Here is an 18,892-nt window from a genome sequence, read left to right on the forward strand (position 1 = left end):
CAGTATATCAAAGATGAGTGGACCGTGTAATTTCCATTACTTCACTGGTTTGTTTAACAGACAAATTATTTTTATTTAATGACATTTCAATGTATTTTCAATAAAATTGTTCAGATGATGATTTTTAGTAGAAAACTCATTTGTATCACTTATTCTCTCAGCATCATGTGTTATTATACCTTGTAAATGATAAACTTAATCATTGTAAATTTGCAGGCTTTGAATTAGTAACAGAAAAATGATTAATGTTGAGCATGTCACTTTAGATGTTCACAATACAGTAACATCTGACTTCCTCTTTTGCACGATATAAGCAGGAAAGAGAAAACTGACTTCATTATGCAGTGTGATAGTCAGTTGATGCATGTGACACTCTTTCTATCATGAAACTTGTTAGTATGGTTTATTGTAACTGTGTTAAAGAAATTAATTTTGCTCTGAAATCATAGAACTTAATGTTCAGTTTCGTAGGTACTGAAATGTTTTGATTTCTCAGCTGTATTTTGTCATTTCTCTCATATTCCACTGACAGATATGTTCAGGAATTTCATTGACTGGTGTTTGAATTTTACTCTCAAAAACTGGAACACTGTGTTATTATAGTTTTTATTTTTCAGCCACCTTGTTCTCACAGAAGTGAATAATCATCTTTATTAGACATGATTCAACTCTGGTTGCAGAGGGGAAGTTTTTTTATTGTGAATTAAAGACAATCAAAACTCTGTAGTAATCAACAAACAGTGAAGTAGCTAGTATTTTGTATATTTGCCAATCCAGGGAGTCAGTTTCTGTCTGACAGTACGCACATTACTGATCGTTCTCTTTGTTTGAGGTGAGCTGACCTGCTCCAGAGTTTTTAAATATACAGACTATTTTAACTATTTAAATTTCTTTTAGAAGCAAAGCTAATAAACCAGCGTGTCTGTGAAGGTTCTCAGTCATCCAAACCTGAAGACAGAGCCAACTCTTCATGTGCTGGTTGAAAATCAGCAGAAAATGAAGACGTCCATTACAGAGAGACTGGCTTCTTCAAGCAGAGACCTTCTTTAGACTCAGTGCAGGACAGCACACAGCAGGATTTATTCACAGTTCAAAGACTGAAAATAGCTTAACACAGACAGGTGGTGGCACAGAGTGTATCTACTCTCAGCTTATACATTCTTGGAATAACTCATGGTAGTAAAAAGTATTTGAGGGTGAGGAAGTAATTTCATACTTAAGCTGCTGTCATGTCTGACTTCCTCTTTCACAGGATTTTTGCAGGAAGCTAAAAACTGACGATTTTTTCACTGCTGTATTTCAGGGGCATCGTGTCACACCTCTAGCAGTTTTGCAACCAGACAAAACAGACTTGTTGAACTTTCTTGAACTGCATGTTTTTTTTGTACCTCCTTTTTAATCTAGTGACTTATATGTTAAGTTGACTAAATGTTTCACTAAAAACATTTTCATCTCACTGTGAGATCTTCACTTGGGTGTATTTGGTAAGGAAACATTTTACTGCTTCTTGTCACAAAAACTTTTGTTTATTCGTCTTTTGCTAAGAGAAGCATACATATTTTATTTATTGATGCTTCAGTTTTCCAGGAACTGTTATGTTATTGTTTTCTTATTTCAAGTGGTTTCAAATCACACAGCTCTTTAGATTTTCTTCATCTTTGGTAATAAAAATGGAAAATCTGCTGATAAAAGTTTTGATTGTTAACTTGTTTTGAAACACACCAGTAGAGTATAAAAGCTCCATGTGTGAAATCATTTAAATAAAAAATCTTTTTTGTTCACAAATGCAGGGAATGAGTTTCTGAACATGGTGACATTCGGGATGTTACTGATGGTCGTCTTTTTTTCAGGTGAGCTGTTTATTTAGTCAATCTAAGACATTTTTGAATCATTTATAATATTATTTGTTTCTTCAAGCAAAGTGAAAACAGAGACTTTTTCTCTTTATGTCTTGAAAAGCTTTATGTAGAAACGAGAGGGAAAATGTCAGTTTGTTTCTACATAAAACATACACACACAGAAACATAATGATACTAATAATTTGATCAAAGTTTGTTTAAAGTTTTGTTGGGAGCAAAATTCTTTTTATTATTATTTTTTTAACAATATTTAATGTGTGAATGGGTTAACCATGAAACTATCCTTACAGGTGCTTCGGCTCACTGCCATGATGACCTTTTTGTAACTGCACCAAAGAAGCTGGAAGCACTGAGTGGAACTTGTTTGCAAATCCCATGTAGCTTCAGCCAAAAAGCAGAACAGACATTTATCAGCACAAGAAAAACCTTTGGAGTGTGGATTAAAAACAATTCTGATATTACCAAAATCAAAAACAATGTGATCTTCAAAAGTAGTGGAGCAGTTAGCATCTATCCAATAAGTATTACCGGGAACCTGAGTCAGAGAGACTGCACCACTCTGTTTTCTAATTTAACCACCACATACACAGACACATACTTCTTCAGAGTAGAGAGTGAAACATTCAAGGCGACAGCTTCTTGTGATCCTCTTCAAATAACAGTCAGAGGTAAAGAAATGTGAGTTTATACTTTGTAACATGTTATTTTAAATTAATTTTAATTAAATTAACTGCTGAGGAAATGTTAGATGAAAGACATAATGATCATAACTAACATCCTGACACTAAAAGGATGTATGTATTTCTTTCTTTTAATTTCTGTGCTACTTTGTTCAGGACTTGATTACATTTCTGAACTTCTATGTGAATTCAGGAAGATAGCATCACATGATTAGTTTGAAAGATTTTGTCCTCTTCATTTTTAATATGTGTTTGATGTGAAACCACAGATTCTCCTTGGAGGCCCAATATTAGAATCTCAGGTGATCTGAAGGAGAAGGAGTCTGTCACTATAACCTGCTCAGCTCTCACTCCCTGTCCACACTCCCCTCCTCAACTCACCTGGAATCTCCAACAAGACTCTCACAACAAAATAGAGGAAAACACAGATGGAAGCTTTACAACTAAAATCCAGCAGATCATCACTCTGTCAGACACACATGATGGAAAGAAGATCAGCTGCTCTGCCAGATATCCTGTGAACCAAGGAAACGACACCAAGACAGCAGAGACAGAAGAGACTCTCAGTGTTTCATGTAAGACGATCAGTTTGTTTTTTCATCCTGCAAACATATCATGATTTATAGGATAGAATTTATTTGTCCAGATGCTCCTAAAGACACCTCAGCATCCATCAGTCCATCAGGTTTGGTGTCAGCAGGCAGCTGGGTGAACCTGACCTGCTCCAGCAGAGCCAAACCTCCAGTCAGCAGCTTCACCTGGTTCAAGAAGAGCAGAGATGGAGCTGTGAAAGTATCTGAAGGAGAGATTTACAGCTTCAATGTAACAGATGGAGGAGTTTATTACTGTGTGGCCACTAATGATCTGGGTAATCAGACATCAACAGAGATTCATGTGACTGTTGGAGGTAAAGTAAAGACAAATATAAAACTTAGTCATCAGGACTTTATTAAAGTCTTTGGAATCTGCATAAAGGACAAGTCCAGAAATTTAAGAAAGAGTCATGTGTGTAAATATCTGCTTTTACTTTTATTTTTAAGTGTATCTTATTTTGCTGTTTGTTTTTATACCTGTACATGTAAGTACATATCCAACTTAGACCCATCTCACACAAATGAAAGGTTCAGTCACTTATATGGTTTGGATTTGGTTCTTTCTTTTGTTTCTCTCTACAGGAATGATCAAGCCTGTATTATGGGGGGCTGCTGTTGGAGCGATCATTGGGATCATCATTCTCATCTGTATGGTTTTCATCCTTTGGTAAGACTCCCAGATACATGTTTTGCTTTTTTAAATCCATAGTAGCTTTTATGTAACTGGAAAATAAAACCAAAAGTTGCAAGATACCGGTGTGTATGCCCCACAGGGTTGATGTCAGGAATTCTGGAGTAAGTTAGATGAAGTGTCTCCAGGGTGGTGGTTGTAGAAGACTTCAGTGTGGGTGATGGAAACAAAGGTGATCGGTAGGTTCTGGATAGGTGTGTGTTAAGAGATGCAGAAGGATAGATGGTAATGGATTTTTTGAGAGAATGTAAATGACTGTGTAAATGACATTGTACTTTAAGGAGAGAGGGACATAGGGTGACGTATAAGAGTTTAATACATCTTGTGGCAAAAGTGCACTCTGAAAGAGACAGGAGACTCTCCAGGTCCACTTTGAAAAGTGAAGTGAATAAAGGCAGATTAATTGTTGGTGGATGTTGAAGATGAAACAATGTTGCACAGATTTCATGGAGGAGTTGAGTCTCCAGGTGGTAGACAGGAGTAACCAGATGGCTGGGAAAGTACAGCCGAAGTAGTGAGGTAATCTGCCAAGGAAGTGTATCCTCTGGACAGAAGAAAGAAGGGAATGAAACTCGGTGTGGAATGAGGACGTACAGGAAAGTATTCAAAGGAAGAGGTTAGTAATGAAAAGGTTGGATCAGGGATATTGAGAAAGTGCGTGGGACTTGTCTACATCTAACATTAATATGTAATTATTATTCAACAACTTTCAGACATTTTTGAAGACATTTATTCAAAACTGTATTGCAATATATAATAATACTAATATTACTTTTTCACATACTACTGATGCTACCGATGCTAATAATACTATTAATAATGATTTAATAATTGTTATTAATAATATTATTGTTCTGTCACCATGTAACCGTATTCACCATTGGTGCCCGTGTCAAATGATCCTACAGATCCTTTCATTCTTACACCGGCTTCATTGCTTACTCAGAAAGTAGGTCCATGCCCAGTACCAGAAGGAGATTTTGGACATAAAGACCTATTGAAGCAACAGTGGCGCAGGGTCCAAAGCTTGTCTAACACATTTTGGGACAGGTGGCGGAAACAGTATCTGTCAACACTACAGTGTCGAACAAAGTGGACTTCTGACCGGCCAAACCTTAAGCAAGGAAGTGTGGTGCTTCTTAAGGACAGTCAGTGTAACAGGAACGACTGGCCCTTAGGTATCATCGTCGATGTGTATCCCAGTAAAGACGGAAGGGTGCGCAAAGTGCAAGTGAAGGTCATTAAGGAAGAGGGACCAAAGCTTTACGTCCGACCCGTGAATGAGATGATCTTGCTCATTCCTCCAGATGACTGAAATGTGTTTGACCTTGTCATATTAATAGGTGAAACCTGCTGAGTTTCAGACGGGGAGTGTTCTGTCACCATGTAACCGTATTCTGTTTAAATAGATTTTCCCTGAGAAAGTTACTCTTTAGTGCCCCCTTTTGGCATGACCTGGTGTAACGTGCTCAAATCCGTCTCTGTTCTATGATGTCATCAGAAAGCGCATGTTATTGTTTGGGGAAAGGACTTCTCCCGTTCTCCCGTCCGCTGCTGTAGTGGCATTTGTCTCCCTTAAGACGGTCTTTAAGGGCATTGTCGGTATGTAATTCTGTTCCATCTTTACTAATGAACAATCTACTTGAAGAAATGTGATTGCAGTGTTTTCTTAATAGAAACGTTTGTAAAGAGGGAATTAGCTAACGCTTTCGGCTAAACAAGTCATTGTACTGTTATTGTGTATTTCTCCTCATCTATGGTTTCTAAGAGCATTTCATGTCATGTTGTTTCTCAGTTTTACCCTACTTCAACTGGCCTAAGTAAAGGGAGTGAAGTCAAACCCTCTTGTCTGCGTGGTCATTTTGAAGAGGAGTTTAGTCTGAATGTCGACTCTAGCAAGGCGTTAGAGGCAGAGGACATTACAGTAAAACGACAGCCTCTCAAAGACCAGTCTCGTGGGGAACTGGACAGCAATTAGAGCTATCCTCCGGAAACAGCTCAGATGTAGGAAGAAATCCAATCGACAGCAACATGTCGCAGAGAACCAGCGCATCAATGAAAACCAGATCTAATATATCTGGCTCCTCCAGGCATACCAGGAGCTCAGCTGCAAGTAAGGCAGCCGCTGCACAAGCACGTGCAGAAGCTGAGGCGGCTAAGGCTGAAGCAGCATTTGTGGATAAAGAGAACGATCTGAAGCTGCAGCAAGCGGAACTGGAAGCTTCTATGCAGCTTCGAAAAATACGTCTTGAAGCGTCATTAGATAAAGTACGCATGGAAAAAAGGGCTGCAGCTGCAGAAGCAAAAGCAGAAGTTTTGGAGGCTGCAGCGATCCAAGATGATGGCGAGGGTCTTAGTGAGATAGATGTTCCTGCTGACGACCCAGTAACGCGCACAAGAGAATATGTGAAGGGTGCCTCACACGGCAGCCAAACCACGCCCATTCTAGAAACCTCCAATGATAACACGGAGACGAAACTCCTTCAGCATTCACCGACCATAGACTCCTACTCCAAGATCTTTACGCCAGGATCTGATGTACATTTTCGACCAAGCCTCAAGCCAGTTGCGACACCACACATCCAAACCCAAACCACACCCATAATAGCAAATCTAAAGGATCAAAGTGAGACCTACACCCCTAAACAAGAACCAACGGTCAATTATGCACGACAGCCTCTGGACAGCGGCTACACCGGCGCGGCGTATATCACAACCCCAGACAACTCCGGTCACCCACATGAGACCACATGCCGGGAAAGGGGCCCACTGTACACTCCACTAGAAATGGAGCAGAACATGTCAGACCTTGTTAGATTTATGGCTCGACGTGAACTGGTGACTACAGGGCTCCTTCACTTCAACGACCGTCCCGAATGCTACAGAGCCTGGAAAGCATCGTTTATGAATGCCATCAGAGGTCTCAACCTCTCACCAAGTGAACAGCTTGACCTCCTCGTGAAATGGCTAGGTAAGGACTCAGCTGAACATGCCAGACGAATACGATCCGTGTATGCGAACCAACCAGCTAACGGACTCAGAGCTATGTGGGACAGGCTTAATGAGTGCTACGGTGCACCAGAGGTCATCGAGGGTGCCTTTTTGAAAAGATTAGACAACTTTCCCAAGATTCCAAACAGAGATGGTCGTAAACTAAGAATGCTGGGAGACTTGCTGTCGGAGATACAGGCTGCCAAAGAAGATGGTGACTTGCTTGGGCTTAGTTATCTGGATACCCCTCGTGGTGTTACCCCTGTCGTCCAGAAGCTGCCATTTTATCTCCAGGAAAAATGGCTTTCTTTAGGCTTTAAGTACAAAGAAGATCGCGGGGCTCCCTATCCCCCATTCGGTTTCTTTGTAGACTTTGTGTGTCGGGAAGCACGGATGCGCAACGACCCTGGCCTCACACAGACAGCATACAGTAGTGAGTTATTAGGCAGTAAGCAATCGTCTAAAGCCGAAGGTCACAAAGCTGTGGCAGTTTTTAAAACGAGGGTCTCGCCGGATCCTCGGCCCCTTTTCAACGGTACAAGGACTGCATCGTTTCGCACCCAATCTGGAAGCGAGTCATCCACTAGAGATGATCCAGCAGAGCGCTGCCCGCTACACAACAAACCCCACCCCTTACCCAGGTGTCGCGGGTTTAGAGAGAAGCCAATGGAAGAAAGGAAAGCACTCTTTAAAAGGTACGGAATATGTTACAGGTGCTGCTGAGCCACACATTTGGCAAGGAATTGTGAAGACGACATCTCCTGCTCAGAGTGTGGAAGCAAGAGCCACATTGCAGCCCTCCACCCTGGATCTTCCCCATGGTCCACCAACACAGCACATTCCGCACCAGATCAGGGCGGGGAGGGAAATTCCAACCTGAATGAAGGTGATGTTTCCACAGCATGTACTGAGGTCTGCGGAAATTATTCCGCAGGGCGTTCCTGCTCAAAAATATGTCTGACCAGGGTGTACCCAACCGACTGCCCTGAAGCTGCAGTTACGGTATACACAATATTAGATGATCAGAGCAACAGATCACTTGCACGTACCGAGTTTTTCGACCTATTCAACATTGCAGGGCCTCCTTCACCATACACTTTGAAGACATGTGCCGGAACACAAGAGACAGAAGGCAGACAAGCACGTGGCTTTGTGATCGAACCCATTAACGGGAGTGTCACACTCTCTTTGCCGTCACTGATTGAATGCAACGAGATCCCAAATAACCGCGCAGAAATACCAACACCAGAGGTAGCATTAAACCACAGTCATTTGAAGGCCCTTGCAAAACACATTCCAAAGCTGGACTCCCAAGCTTCCATCCTGCTCTTGTTAGGCAGAGATATCATCAGAGTTCATAAGGTCAGAAGACAAGTGAATGGCCCACAAAACGCACCCTATGCCCAGAAGTTGGATCTGGGTTGGGTTATTGTAGGAGATGTGTGCATTGGAGATGTCCACAGACCTACGGTTATCAGCTCTTGCTACACTAACGTACTGAAAAATGGACGTCCTTCTCTCTTTCAGCCATGCCCAAACGATTACTATGTAAAAGAGAAGTATAGTAGTGGTAGCTCCCCTTCATTTCCCCTAACATGCAAACATCTCCCTGCTAGTGAGAAATGGGCCACCTTAGACTGTAATGTGTTCCAGACAACAAAGGACGACGACAAAGAAGCTCCTTCAATCGAGGACGGACAGTTCATCCACATCATGGAGCAAGAGGTCTATAAGGACCAAGAAAACAGGTGGGTGACTCCCCTGCCTTTCAGATCTCTACGACCAAAGCTCCCTCATAACCACGAGCAAGCACTTGAACGTCTCAAATCTCTACAGCGGTCCTTCAGAAGGAAGCCTAAAATGAAGGAAGAGTTTGTCTCGTTCATGGCAAAGATCTTTCAGAATGGGCACGCTGAAGAAGCCCCACCTCTGAAGCCTAATGAGGAGCATTGGTACCTACCTTGTTTTGGGGTTTACCATCCCAAGAAGCCCTCCCAAATAAGAGTCGTCTTCGACTCCAGTGCCCAGCACAAAGGTTTGTCTCTGAACCAAGTACTCCTAACGGGACCAGACCTCAACAACACCCTGGTAGGAGTCCTCCTTCGGTTTCGGAAAGAACAGATCGCCTTCACTGTGGACGTGCAACAGATGTTTCATTGTTTCAAGGTGCGTCCTGAAGACCGGAACTTCCTCAGGTTCCTCTGGTTTAAAGAGAACAACCCAGAGAAAGAGATTATGGAGTTCCGTATGAACGTGCACGTCTTTGGAAATAGTCCTTCGCCGGCTGTGGCTATCTACTGTCTTAGACGTGCAGCACAGGAAGGCCGGAAGGAGTATGGGGAGGACGTAGAACAGTTTGTCACTCGTGACTTTTACGTAGATGACGGGTTAAAGTCCTTGCCCACAACAGACGCAGCTATCGACCTGCTCAAAAGAACTCAAAAAATGCTGGCTCGCTCTAACCTTAGGCTGCATAAGCTGGCTTCGAACAGCAAGGAGGTCATGAAGGCCTTTCCCAGTGAAGATCATGCCACAGACCTGAAAGATTTGGACCTTACTGCTGACACTCTACCAATGCAGCGTAGCCTTGGGCTGTACTGGGACTTGGATTCAGACTGTTTTACTTACCGCGTCCAGGACGAGAGAAAGGCATTCACTCAACGAGGAGTTCTCTCAACGGTGAACAGCCTGTACGATCCTCTAGGATTCGTCTCCCCCGTGACAATTCAAGGGAAACTGCTGCTTCGAGAACTGGCCTCACAATCTTCAGATTGGGACACCCCATTACCAGCAGAAAAGGAAAAGGTGTGGGAAAGTTGGAGAGATTCTCTGCAGGAGTTAAGACATCTGAGGATCCCCCGACCATACTCAAACATGTCACCATCTACTGTCAAGTTAACAGAACTCTGTGTCTTCTCAGATGCCTCAGAGAAAGCAGTAGCTGTCGTTGCCTACTTGAAGACTGTGGATGCAGATGGGGGATGCTGCACTAGATTGGTTGCAAGTAAAGCCAAACTGGCCCCACGTCCAGAGCATACTATACCTCGGTTGGAGCTTTGTGCAGCAGTCATGGCAGTAACTCTGTCTGAGGTCATCACCTCCGAAATAGACATTGTATTTGACGCAGTCACCTACTACACAGACAGTAAGGTGGTGCTCGGATATATCTACAATGAGAAGAGAAGGTTTTATGTATACGTGAGCAACCGAGTCCAGAGGATCAGACGAAGCACTACGCCACAGCAGTGGCGATATGTCTGCTCAGAAGACAACCCCGCAGACATCGCCTCACGGTCTATCACAGCAGACCACCTTGAGAACACAATATGGTTCTCTGGACCGGCATTCTTGTCTCGACTTGAAGGGGCGTCACCGGTGGTACAGAGGTTTGACCTTTTGGAACCAGATCAAGACAGTGAAATCAGGCCTCAAGTCACAACACTGTCGGTCACTGTCCTCAAACATCTCGGCTCTGGGCGGTTCAATCGCTTCTCATGCTGGGGTTCCCTCATAAGGGCTCTTGGTACCCTTATTCACATTGTTCAGAGCTTCAAAAAAGGAACGGAGTGTGTCGCTCAGAAATGTGAGGGTTGGCACCAGTGCAGCACACCCCCAACCAGGGATATTCTTGAACAGAGTAAGCTAGTCATTATCAAAGCAGTTCAACAAGAGGTCTATAGGAAAGAACTGGAGTGTCTTGCATCAAACGCCAACATTCCCAAGAGCAGCCCACTCGTTGCCCTGGATCCTTTCATTGACTCAGACGGGCTGTTAAGGATCGGGGGTCGCCTCATTGAGGCAAAAATAGGATTCCACGAGAAACGGCCACTGGTCCTGCCTGGACGGCATCACGTAACCACTCTCATAGTGCGTCACCTTCATGAGCAGGTACGTCACCAAGGACGTCTTTTCACTGAAGGGGCTGTCCGAGCTGCAGGTTACTGGATCGTTGGTGGCAGGAGATGCATTAATAGACTCGTTTTCGAGTGTGTCACTTGTCGAAGGCTGAGAGGGAGGTGTGAAGTCCAAAAGATGGCAGACTTGCCACCTGACAGGCTCAGCATGGAACCACCCTTTAGCAACGTCGGCATTGATGTGTTCGGGCCCTGGTCTGTATCAGCCCGTCGCACGAGAGGAGGCCACGCCGAAAGTAAGAGGTGGGCTGTCCTCTTTACCTGTCTGTGTGTCAGAGCTATACACATTGAGGTAATTGAGTCATTGGATGCCTCCAGTTTCATAAACTCATTCAGAAGGTTTATGGCGATTCGAGGACCTTTGAAAAGCATACGCTCCGACCAGGGTACTAATTTCACCAGAGCTTGCAAGGATATGGGGATTCCCTCGAATCTTGATGGGAAACACATGGAGAGGTTTCTGTCAGAACACGGATGTACGTGGACCTTCAACACACCACATTCCTCTCATATGGGAGGAGCGTGGGAAAGGATGATCGGCATCACACGTCGTATCCTGGACTCGATGCTTCTTCAGATGGGCTCCTCCAAACTCACGCATGAGGTACTCACAACATTCATGGCTGAGGTCTCGGCCATAGTGAACAGTCGACCATTGGTGCCCGTGTCAAATGATCCTACAGATCCTTTCATTCTTACACCGGCTTCATTGCTTACTCAGAAAGTAGGTCCATGCCCAGTACCAGAAGGAGATTTTGGACATAAAGACCTATTGAAGCAACAGTGGCGCAGGGTCCAAAGCTTGTCTAACACATTTTGGGACAGGTGGCGGAAACAGTATCTGTCAACACTACAGTGTCGAACAAAGTGGACTTCTGACCGGCCAAACCTTAAGCAAGGAAGTGTGGTGCTTCTTAAGGACAGTCAGTGTAACAGGAACGACTGGCCCTTAGGTATCATCGTCGATGTGTATCCCAGTAAAGACGGAAGGGTGCGCAAAGTGCAAGTGAAGGTCATTAAGGAAGAGGGACCAAAGCTTTACGTCCGACCCGTGAATGAGATGATCTTGCTCATTCCTCCAGATGACTGAAATGTGTTTGACCTTGTCATATTAATAGGTGAAACCTGCTGAGTTTCAGACGGGGAGTGTTCTGTCACCATGTAACCGTATTCTGTTTAAATAGATTTTCCCTGAGAAAGTTACTCTTTAGTGCCCCCTTTTGGCATGACCTGGTGTAACGTGCTCAAATCCGTCTCTGTTCTATGATGTCATCAGAAAGCGCATGTTATTGTTTGGGGAAAGGACTTCTCCCGTTCTCCCGTCCGCTGCTGTAGTGGCATTTGTCTCCCTTAAGACGGTCTTTAAGGGCATTGTCGGTATGTAATTCTGTTCCATCTTTACTAATGAACAATCTACTTGAAGAAATGTGATTGCAGTGTTTGCTTAATAGAAACGTTTGTAAAGAGGGAATTAGCTAACGCTTTCGGCTAAACAAGTCATTGTACTGTTATTGTGTATTTCTCCTCATCTATGGTTTCTAAGAGCATTTCATGTCATGTTGTTTCTCAGTTTTACCCTACTTCAACTGGCCTAAGTAAAGGGAGTGAAGTCAAACCCTCTTGTCTGCGTGGTCATTTTGAAGAGGAGTTTAGTCTGAATGTCGACTCTAGCAAGGCGTTAGAGGCAGAGGACATTACAATTATTATAATTGAAAATTTCAATTTAAAGAGCTCCGCTGTTTTTTGTAGGTATCTGCAGTCAACACATGTAGCTTCACATCCGACACAGGTGGGTAACTGAATTTCATTGTGTAATATTTTCTGTGTTTATGATTCTAGGACATAGATTTAACTGAGGTGATTCATAGTAAGTGAGGTAGAAATGTGAAAAGTGACCCTTTGTTGTGTCTTTTATTTCTCTTTTTACTGTTTGATGTGAGACACACCTCATGTTTTGACGCACAGGACTATATATTTAATATTAAATTTGGGTCTGATCTCTGGCTACAACATTGGACTTCATAGCAGTTCTACGTTTACTGTGTTCAGTAAAAGATGGTTATTTTAATGGTACCAGAATTAACTTTGGTCTGTTTGTTTTCGCAGAGTGTGTCTCTTGAAGAAGCAGCCAGAACAGCAGAAAATGAAGACGTCCATTACAATGAGATCGAGTTCTCGAAGCAGAGGCCTTCTTTAGACTCAGCGCAGGACAGCACACAGCAGCAGGATGTGGTGTATTCACAGGTCAAAGAGTGCAAGACTGAACAAAGATTAACACAGACAAGTAATCGAGAGTGCGTCTACTCTCAAGTACAGAAAAAGTGAGAGTGCGGATGTGTCTTTGGTTAAACAAACGTTAATACAGAGAAATGTTCTCTTGTAGTAAAATACAGGGAACGGGATCAATATGCTTAAGCTGGTAATGTCTGATGGTTGTTAACAGCAGTGAGTAGTGCTCCCACAGGAGACTAAAGTAAACAAAGGAGATATCAAAGTGACTCACATTAGCAGTTTATTTCCAGTAAAATATGTTTGTTCTGTGGAACCCATTTATCATACATACTACATTTTCAGTGCTTCTAAAATGAAGAATTTTAAAAATAATAAGCTCAGCATGCAACTAAAAAATAAGCTCCACCTTCTGTATGTATGACCCAAAATGTTGTGTGTTGGGTGGGGAAGTAATATTGGGTTCCTTTGTGGTCACTTAGTTTCTTACATGCGTCACTCTTGTAGTGATCTGTTTCTGTCCACCACTAACTAATAGAGAAACTACAGTCCTAAACCCTCATTTTTTTGCATTTTTCTATGGTTGACATGAATAATTATTTAGAGATTGTAACATTTTACAATCTAATAAAAAACAACAACTTGTTTTCTGAAGACTTCTGAAATATTTTTTGTGCCATGATTTACACCTGAGTTACATGTTATACAATCAGGCTTTCATAAACTCAGCTCTTAAGTAAATGCATGACTGAAAGAATGAAGATATAAATGCATCGATCTATAAATGAATTTATAAAGTTTAGTAAGTCTAAACTGGGTGAAAAACTGAATGCCAGCTCTTCCTCTACAGTGGGTCTCCAATTAGAGAGACGGACACAAAATAAGAGCTCTTTATTCAACTCAAACTTTAGTAAGTAGTTATAGTTCCAAATAAAGTCAAAGGAGTCTATCTTCTTTTGTTTTAAAAAGTGTATTTTTTTTCATGAAGCTTCTTGCTAGTTTGCATACATCCTTTACTGCCACCTTGTGACAGCAGTTTTCTATTGTCTCTGAACGTAGGCTTAACTGTACTTGACTGCAGGCCATGAATCCTTGTACTGTGGTAGTGTGGTTGAGTCCATCTGAGTAAGTATTTGCCTACAGAGAAGGATTTTCAGTCTGCACGAACGTGCTCCTGTGCTGTCCTCCAAAAACCAAACAGCATGTAGCTTTTTAGCATTCATAGGTTGAATGGAGGTTTCTTGACACAAGGGCCAGAACAGACCCATCTGCCTTGTTCTGGAGTTTATCAGGAACAGGAGAAGCATTAAAAAACATCAAATAGCTGGCTGAAGGACCAACAACACACTGTGAATAATAAAAAAAAAAGAATGCTTGGACATTGCTAGCATAACGGACAGGTTTTTTGATGGGGCTCCCACATTAACGCAAAGCAGAAGACGAAGCAAGAAAATATAATCAAGTATATCTTGTCTTTGACTTCACCTGCACAATGGCGGTGCCAAGTTAGGTATCCCCGGCAGAATTTGTTTCCCGTTGTTAAGGTTCAAAATATTGGGGATGGACACCAGAGGAAAAACCCACAATAACAACACTGGTCCGGTCGGGTTGAGTCAAACGATGATTTAATGATCACACACGTGGGAGATGGACACTGTATGCAGACAGCCTCAGATCTCGTCTCAAAAAACACATCACCATAGTTTTATGAAATCAGGGTATTAGAATGCCCCCTCATGCGTAGTGACAGGTGTAATACAATCAATGTTGACAATTTTATTTAACACAAAGAATAACATTGTCTCCTTCGCGAGGGCAGACGCTGACTGCCCCCGTCTCCTGGACCCATCTGTACCCTGCTAAGACACAACATGGCAGCTACAAGGACTCTTTCATTTGTTAAGACCATCAGTGTGTATTGCTCTAAATCAAGTATATAATATTAAATGAATACTGCTGGATCAGCTACTTCTACTTAAAACATATTAAAACATGACTAAGCACAAAATCACCAAGAATAACATCTTATAAGTGCTGTGTAAGCGCGTGCGGCCTTCCAAGCTCAAAGCCTTTGCCCTCCATAGATCAGCCAGACTCGCGCTGGCTGTAGCTTTTAACCTTTAATTACCTTGAGCACAACTCTAGAATAAGCAACGAACTGCAATATGTATGGAATGATCATGGTTACATCTGCAATGGAAAATCATGTTATTATTCTGGTACCTGTAAGAAAAGATCAAACTAAAGTTATAACAATCACTGTAATGCAAAGGATAATGTAAGGTCAAAGACTTCAATTTATGTTTAATGCAAAGCTGGTTATATACTTCTGATGAACTAATAATGCCATATTAAAATATTAAATGATAATGAGAAAAACATCCCCTCCTTATTCTACACCGTGCATCGAGAGCACGCGCAGGGCTGTCCAAATCACGGACAAACAGCATCCCACAGCTGTTTGTGTTTTTAAACCCATTTTGCACAGAGAGGCATTTTTTGAAAAATGTACTGATAGCAATGTTGAATATTATTACACAGTTAAAAAACAAAAATAACAACTACGTGTAAAATAATTACACCATAAAGATGTTTTGTTATTTAAAAGAGGTAGCAGTTTATTTTATTGCTACATGTAAGTTATTGTAGTTTACTTGTATGTGTTTACAAAAGGTTTGATGTGTGAAATAAACTGCAGTAGAGTTTGAAAACAAAATATCGGTGTGTTTAGGATGTACTGGGGGGCAGTGCTCCAGGTACACAGGCCCTCCATAGCTCCCTTCTTCTCTGCCAGTGAACTGCTAATGGAGAAATACACTTTTAAGATATTTTCAGGCGAAATTGTAGCTGTATAACCATCAAATATCTCCTCAATTTATCAAGACATCACATATTTCCAAAAGTGCTCCGACGTTTTCGGGGACGTCTGTCACCCACCAGCTTGATAGCAGACCGGGAGGTCGAGGATCACTAGAGCCTGGTTAGAACAGCGGACTCCCGGCACATCATTTTCAAACCCCCCGCGGCCTTTCACTACTCAGGGTTAAACATGATATATAAATAACTTAGATAACTTCTAAATGTTAATGTTTGGCTTATGTGTGTTTGTTGTTGTTCCTGAGTAAATCATTTTGGCTGAGATTAGCTGACTCAGAATTAATTCTAACATTAAAAATATTTTAATTCAGGAGGAAACATTTTCACCGGGAACAATAATACATGTTAATACATGGAGATTCTGAAGGCTGCTTCAAAAATGATCAGATTATATTTTAAATATTTGTTCAGTTCTCTTCCAAACCCCAGCAGCTGTCTGTTGTAAATTTGGAGTGTCTACTAAAATAAAAATAAAAACGTTCTAAGATCTTACCTGTTTGTTTTTTTTTCAGGCATACATCTACACTAGTTTTATTAATAGAGAGATTTTGCTACTGAGGTTAAACATGATATATAAGTCACTGAGATAACTTCTAAATCTTAATGTTTGGTTTGTTTCAGTGTTTTATTTGTTTCTGAGTAAACTGGTTTGGCTGAGTTTAAAGTTAAGCTTCATAACATAATACCAGTTAAATTACGGGACGGCAGTAAAAACTCTGACCTGTGACATCATCAAGTACACTGGTGTTCCAATTGTACAAATAGCGAGTCCATACTCACATTCTTGGCAAGTGAAAATTGAGAAAGGGAATCTGTTTCCTGGTTCCCATTATGCTCTCTGTGTGTCATTTCCTATTAGTAGTTAGCTTTAGCGTTAGCGTTAGCCTAAGGCTACTTTAGAAACATGTTTAATCAAAATTGAATAAACTTTAAGACTTTCAAAGAATGTGGAGATTTAGATTTATTTTTACTGTACAGTACAAAAGTGTGTGTGTGTTCTAGTTACATAATCTATTACAAAATCTTTGTACATAATCAGGGGCGGAGCGTGGGGGTGGCTTACTGGGCTTAAGCCCGGGTTGTTTTGTCAGAAGCCCGGGGTCTTTTGGAGTGTAATTTTTTCATAGTTAGATGCCTGGCTGACACTGTATAAAACAAGAAGTACACACAATATTCGAAGCACATAGTGCACACTGTGGGAATTTACGACTGTGCGTGAATCCCCCCTGATATTGGTATGATCCGAGCTCTGGCACTAGGCGACTGAGCGAGGGGGCGGGGCAGCTGCTGCCTGTCAGTGCGCTGTTGGAGAAACGGAGCCAGCCATACTAAGGAGAGCTTAAGTTTGACCAGGTACCAAAGCAAATCATTCGTACTGTACAAATAATGTAAATATGACGGTGCATCACGAAAGATTGATATCAAACTGATCACTTCACCAATATTACGTTACTTGCTCTTCAAGTGAATCAACAAATGGCGAAATGAAAAGCCGAATAAATGCTATTTTTTTTAGAGAGTCTTATCTTACGTGTGTTTATTTCATATTTTCAGTTCTTACCCTCCCCGACTAAATCGGTTTCAGTTATGTACTGAAATATAAGAATGGACATTAGAGGGTTCTTTCAAAGAAAAAACTCAGGTAAATGTTATTTTATATATTATGCTTTGTATGTTGTTCAGTATATTTCTATGCAAAACAAGAGGGATTTCAGTACACAGCAGGATATTCACATTTGTAACCAGATATTTACATACACTTTAGGGAGAAAACATTTTTACTGTACAACATCAATTTAGAGTAAACTTTTGTTTTAGATAAATATTGAAATATATTTTGAATTAGTTAAATGTCAGAATAAAGAGAGACAGAGCTGCATATAAGGAAAAACACAGAGCCTGTTTCTTTGACATGGGAAAATCAAGAGATGTCAACCAAAACACCAGGAGAAGAACTGTGGAGCTCCATAAGTGTCACGGCTGCACAGCAGTCGTGTGGTGAATTGAGTAAAGGATCCAAGATGCAGGCACTGACTGGGGTGCGAGTGAATATTTATTTGCAGAGGTGATAAGGTGACAAAAACAGGAGGAGCAGAGCGGGGAGTAAACCAACCTAAACTGGGGAAAACTAAAGAACTCAACTTAAACCAAACACGCACAGGGGGAGGAACAAAATACACAATGAAAGATGGCGGAGAGACGCAGACTAAACACCAGGTTACACAGAATGATGCCGACGGACACGGAGTTAAACAGACGACGCAACAGAGAGCACAGGAAAACACAGGGCTTAAATACACGGGGAGTAATCAGGGAATGGGCCACAGGAGGGAGACACAGCTGGGAGCAATAAGGCTAACGAGACAGGGGAGAGGTAAAACTGAACACACTGACATGAGACATGAACTTTCAGAATAAAACAGGAAACTAACAGACACAGAGAATCAGACAGGACACTGAACATGACAGGCAGACTCATGAGCAGACACAATAACACCATGGACAGACAGAGGGAACACAGAGAAGTGGGAGCAGGCAGGCAAAGAACAGAAACCTAACAAATGGCAAAATCACAACAGAATACACACTCGGAATGAACAAAAGCATAAGGAAACACAAAACACTGAGTCCTCAGACTCAGGACCATGACAATAAGTGTGGCTCAGTTTTGAATACAATTTGGTGCCATTTGCAATTAAGAAATACAGATAGTTTCTCTCTTTACTCTTAAAGTTAGCAAATATGTTTTTTATATTTATCAATCTAAAAAAATAAACATTTAGTCTGATTTGATGTTACAATTAAAAAAGTGTTTGTGTTTTGATCTGAAGAGTGTGTAAATATCTGGTTTCAACTGTATATTTGATGATTGTCAGCACAAAGAGGGAGAGAGAGGAACAGAGAGGGAGATGGAGAATGAGGACAGAACAGAGATGAACAAGAGCAGGTGAGACACACATGTTAGTCAAATAGTTGTTTACCAAAAGTATCACCGTATCATAGGTCCTCATGTATCTCGTACCTAGTGTTTCTTTTTAGGTTTGCTATTTTTCAAATT

General features: G+C 41.6%; 1 protein-coding gene and 2 long non-coding RNA genes across 3 annotated transcripts; all 3 read left to right on the forward strand.

Moving 5' to 3' along the window:
• The first annotated feature begins 1,352 nt into the window (after positions 1-1,352).
• LOC146566949 (myelin-associated glycoprotein-like) lies at positions 1,353-13,134 on the forward strand. Its single transcript, XM_085286557.1, has 8 exons — positions 1,353-1,484; positions 1,791-1,850; positions 2,150-2,527; positions 2,809-3,114; positions 3,186-3,451; positions 3,726-3,799; positions 12,478-12,517; positions 12,835-13,134. Exons 2-8 carry the CDS (start codon positions 1,808-1,810, stop codon positions 13,051-13,053), a joined length of 1,326 nt encoding a protein of 441 aa, XP_085142683.1. The 5' UTR covers positions 1,353-1,484; positions 1,791-1,807; the 3' UTR covers positions 13,054-13,134.
• On the forward strand, positions 5,256-5,663 carry LOC146566950 (uncharacterized). The gene is made up of 2 exons (XR_014893850.1): positions 5,256-5,425; positions 5,619-5,663. It is a non-coding gene; the product is annotated as an uncharacterized LOC146566950 (long non-coding RNA).
• LOC146566951 (uncharacterized) lies at positions 11,936-12,343 on the forward strand. Its single transcript, XR_014893849.1, has 2 exons — positions 11,936-12,105; positions 12,299-12,343. It is a non-coding gene; the product is annotated as an uncharacterized LOC146566951 (long non-coding RNA).
• Positions 13,135-18,892: the final 5,758 nt, after the last annotated feature.

Source organism: Mchenga conophoros, linkage group LG9 (genome assembly GCF_057382185.1).
Source record: "Mchenga conophoros isolate Kocher_MC1m ecotype Shallow Benthic linkage group LG9, M_conophoros_male_GT1.1, whole genome shotgun sequence".
Lineage (NCBI taxonomy): Eukaryota > Metazoa > Chordata > Actinopteri > Cichliformes > Cichlidae > Mchenga > Mchenga conophoros.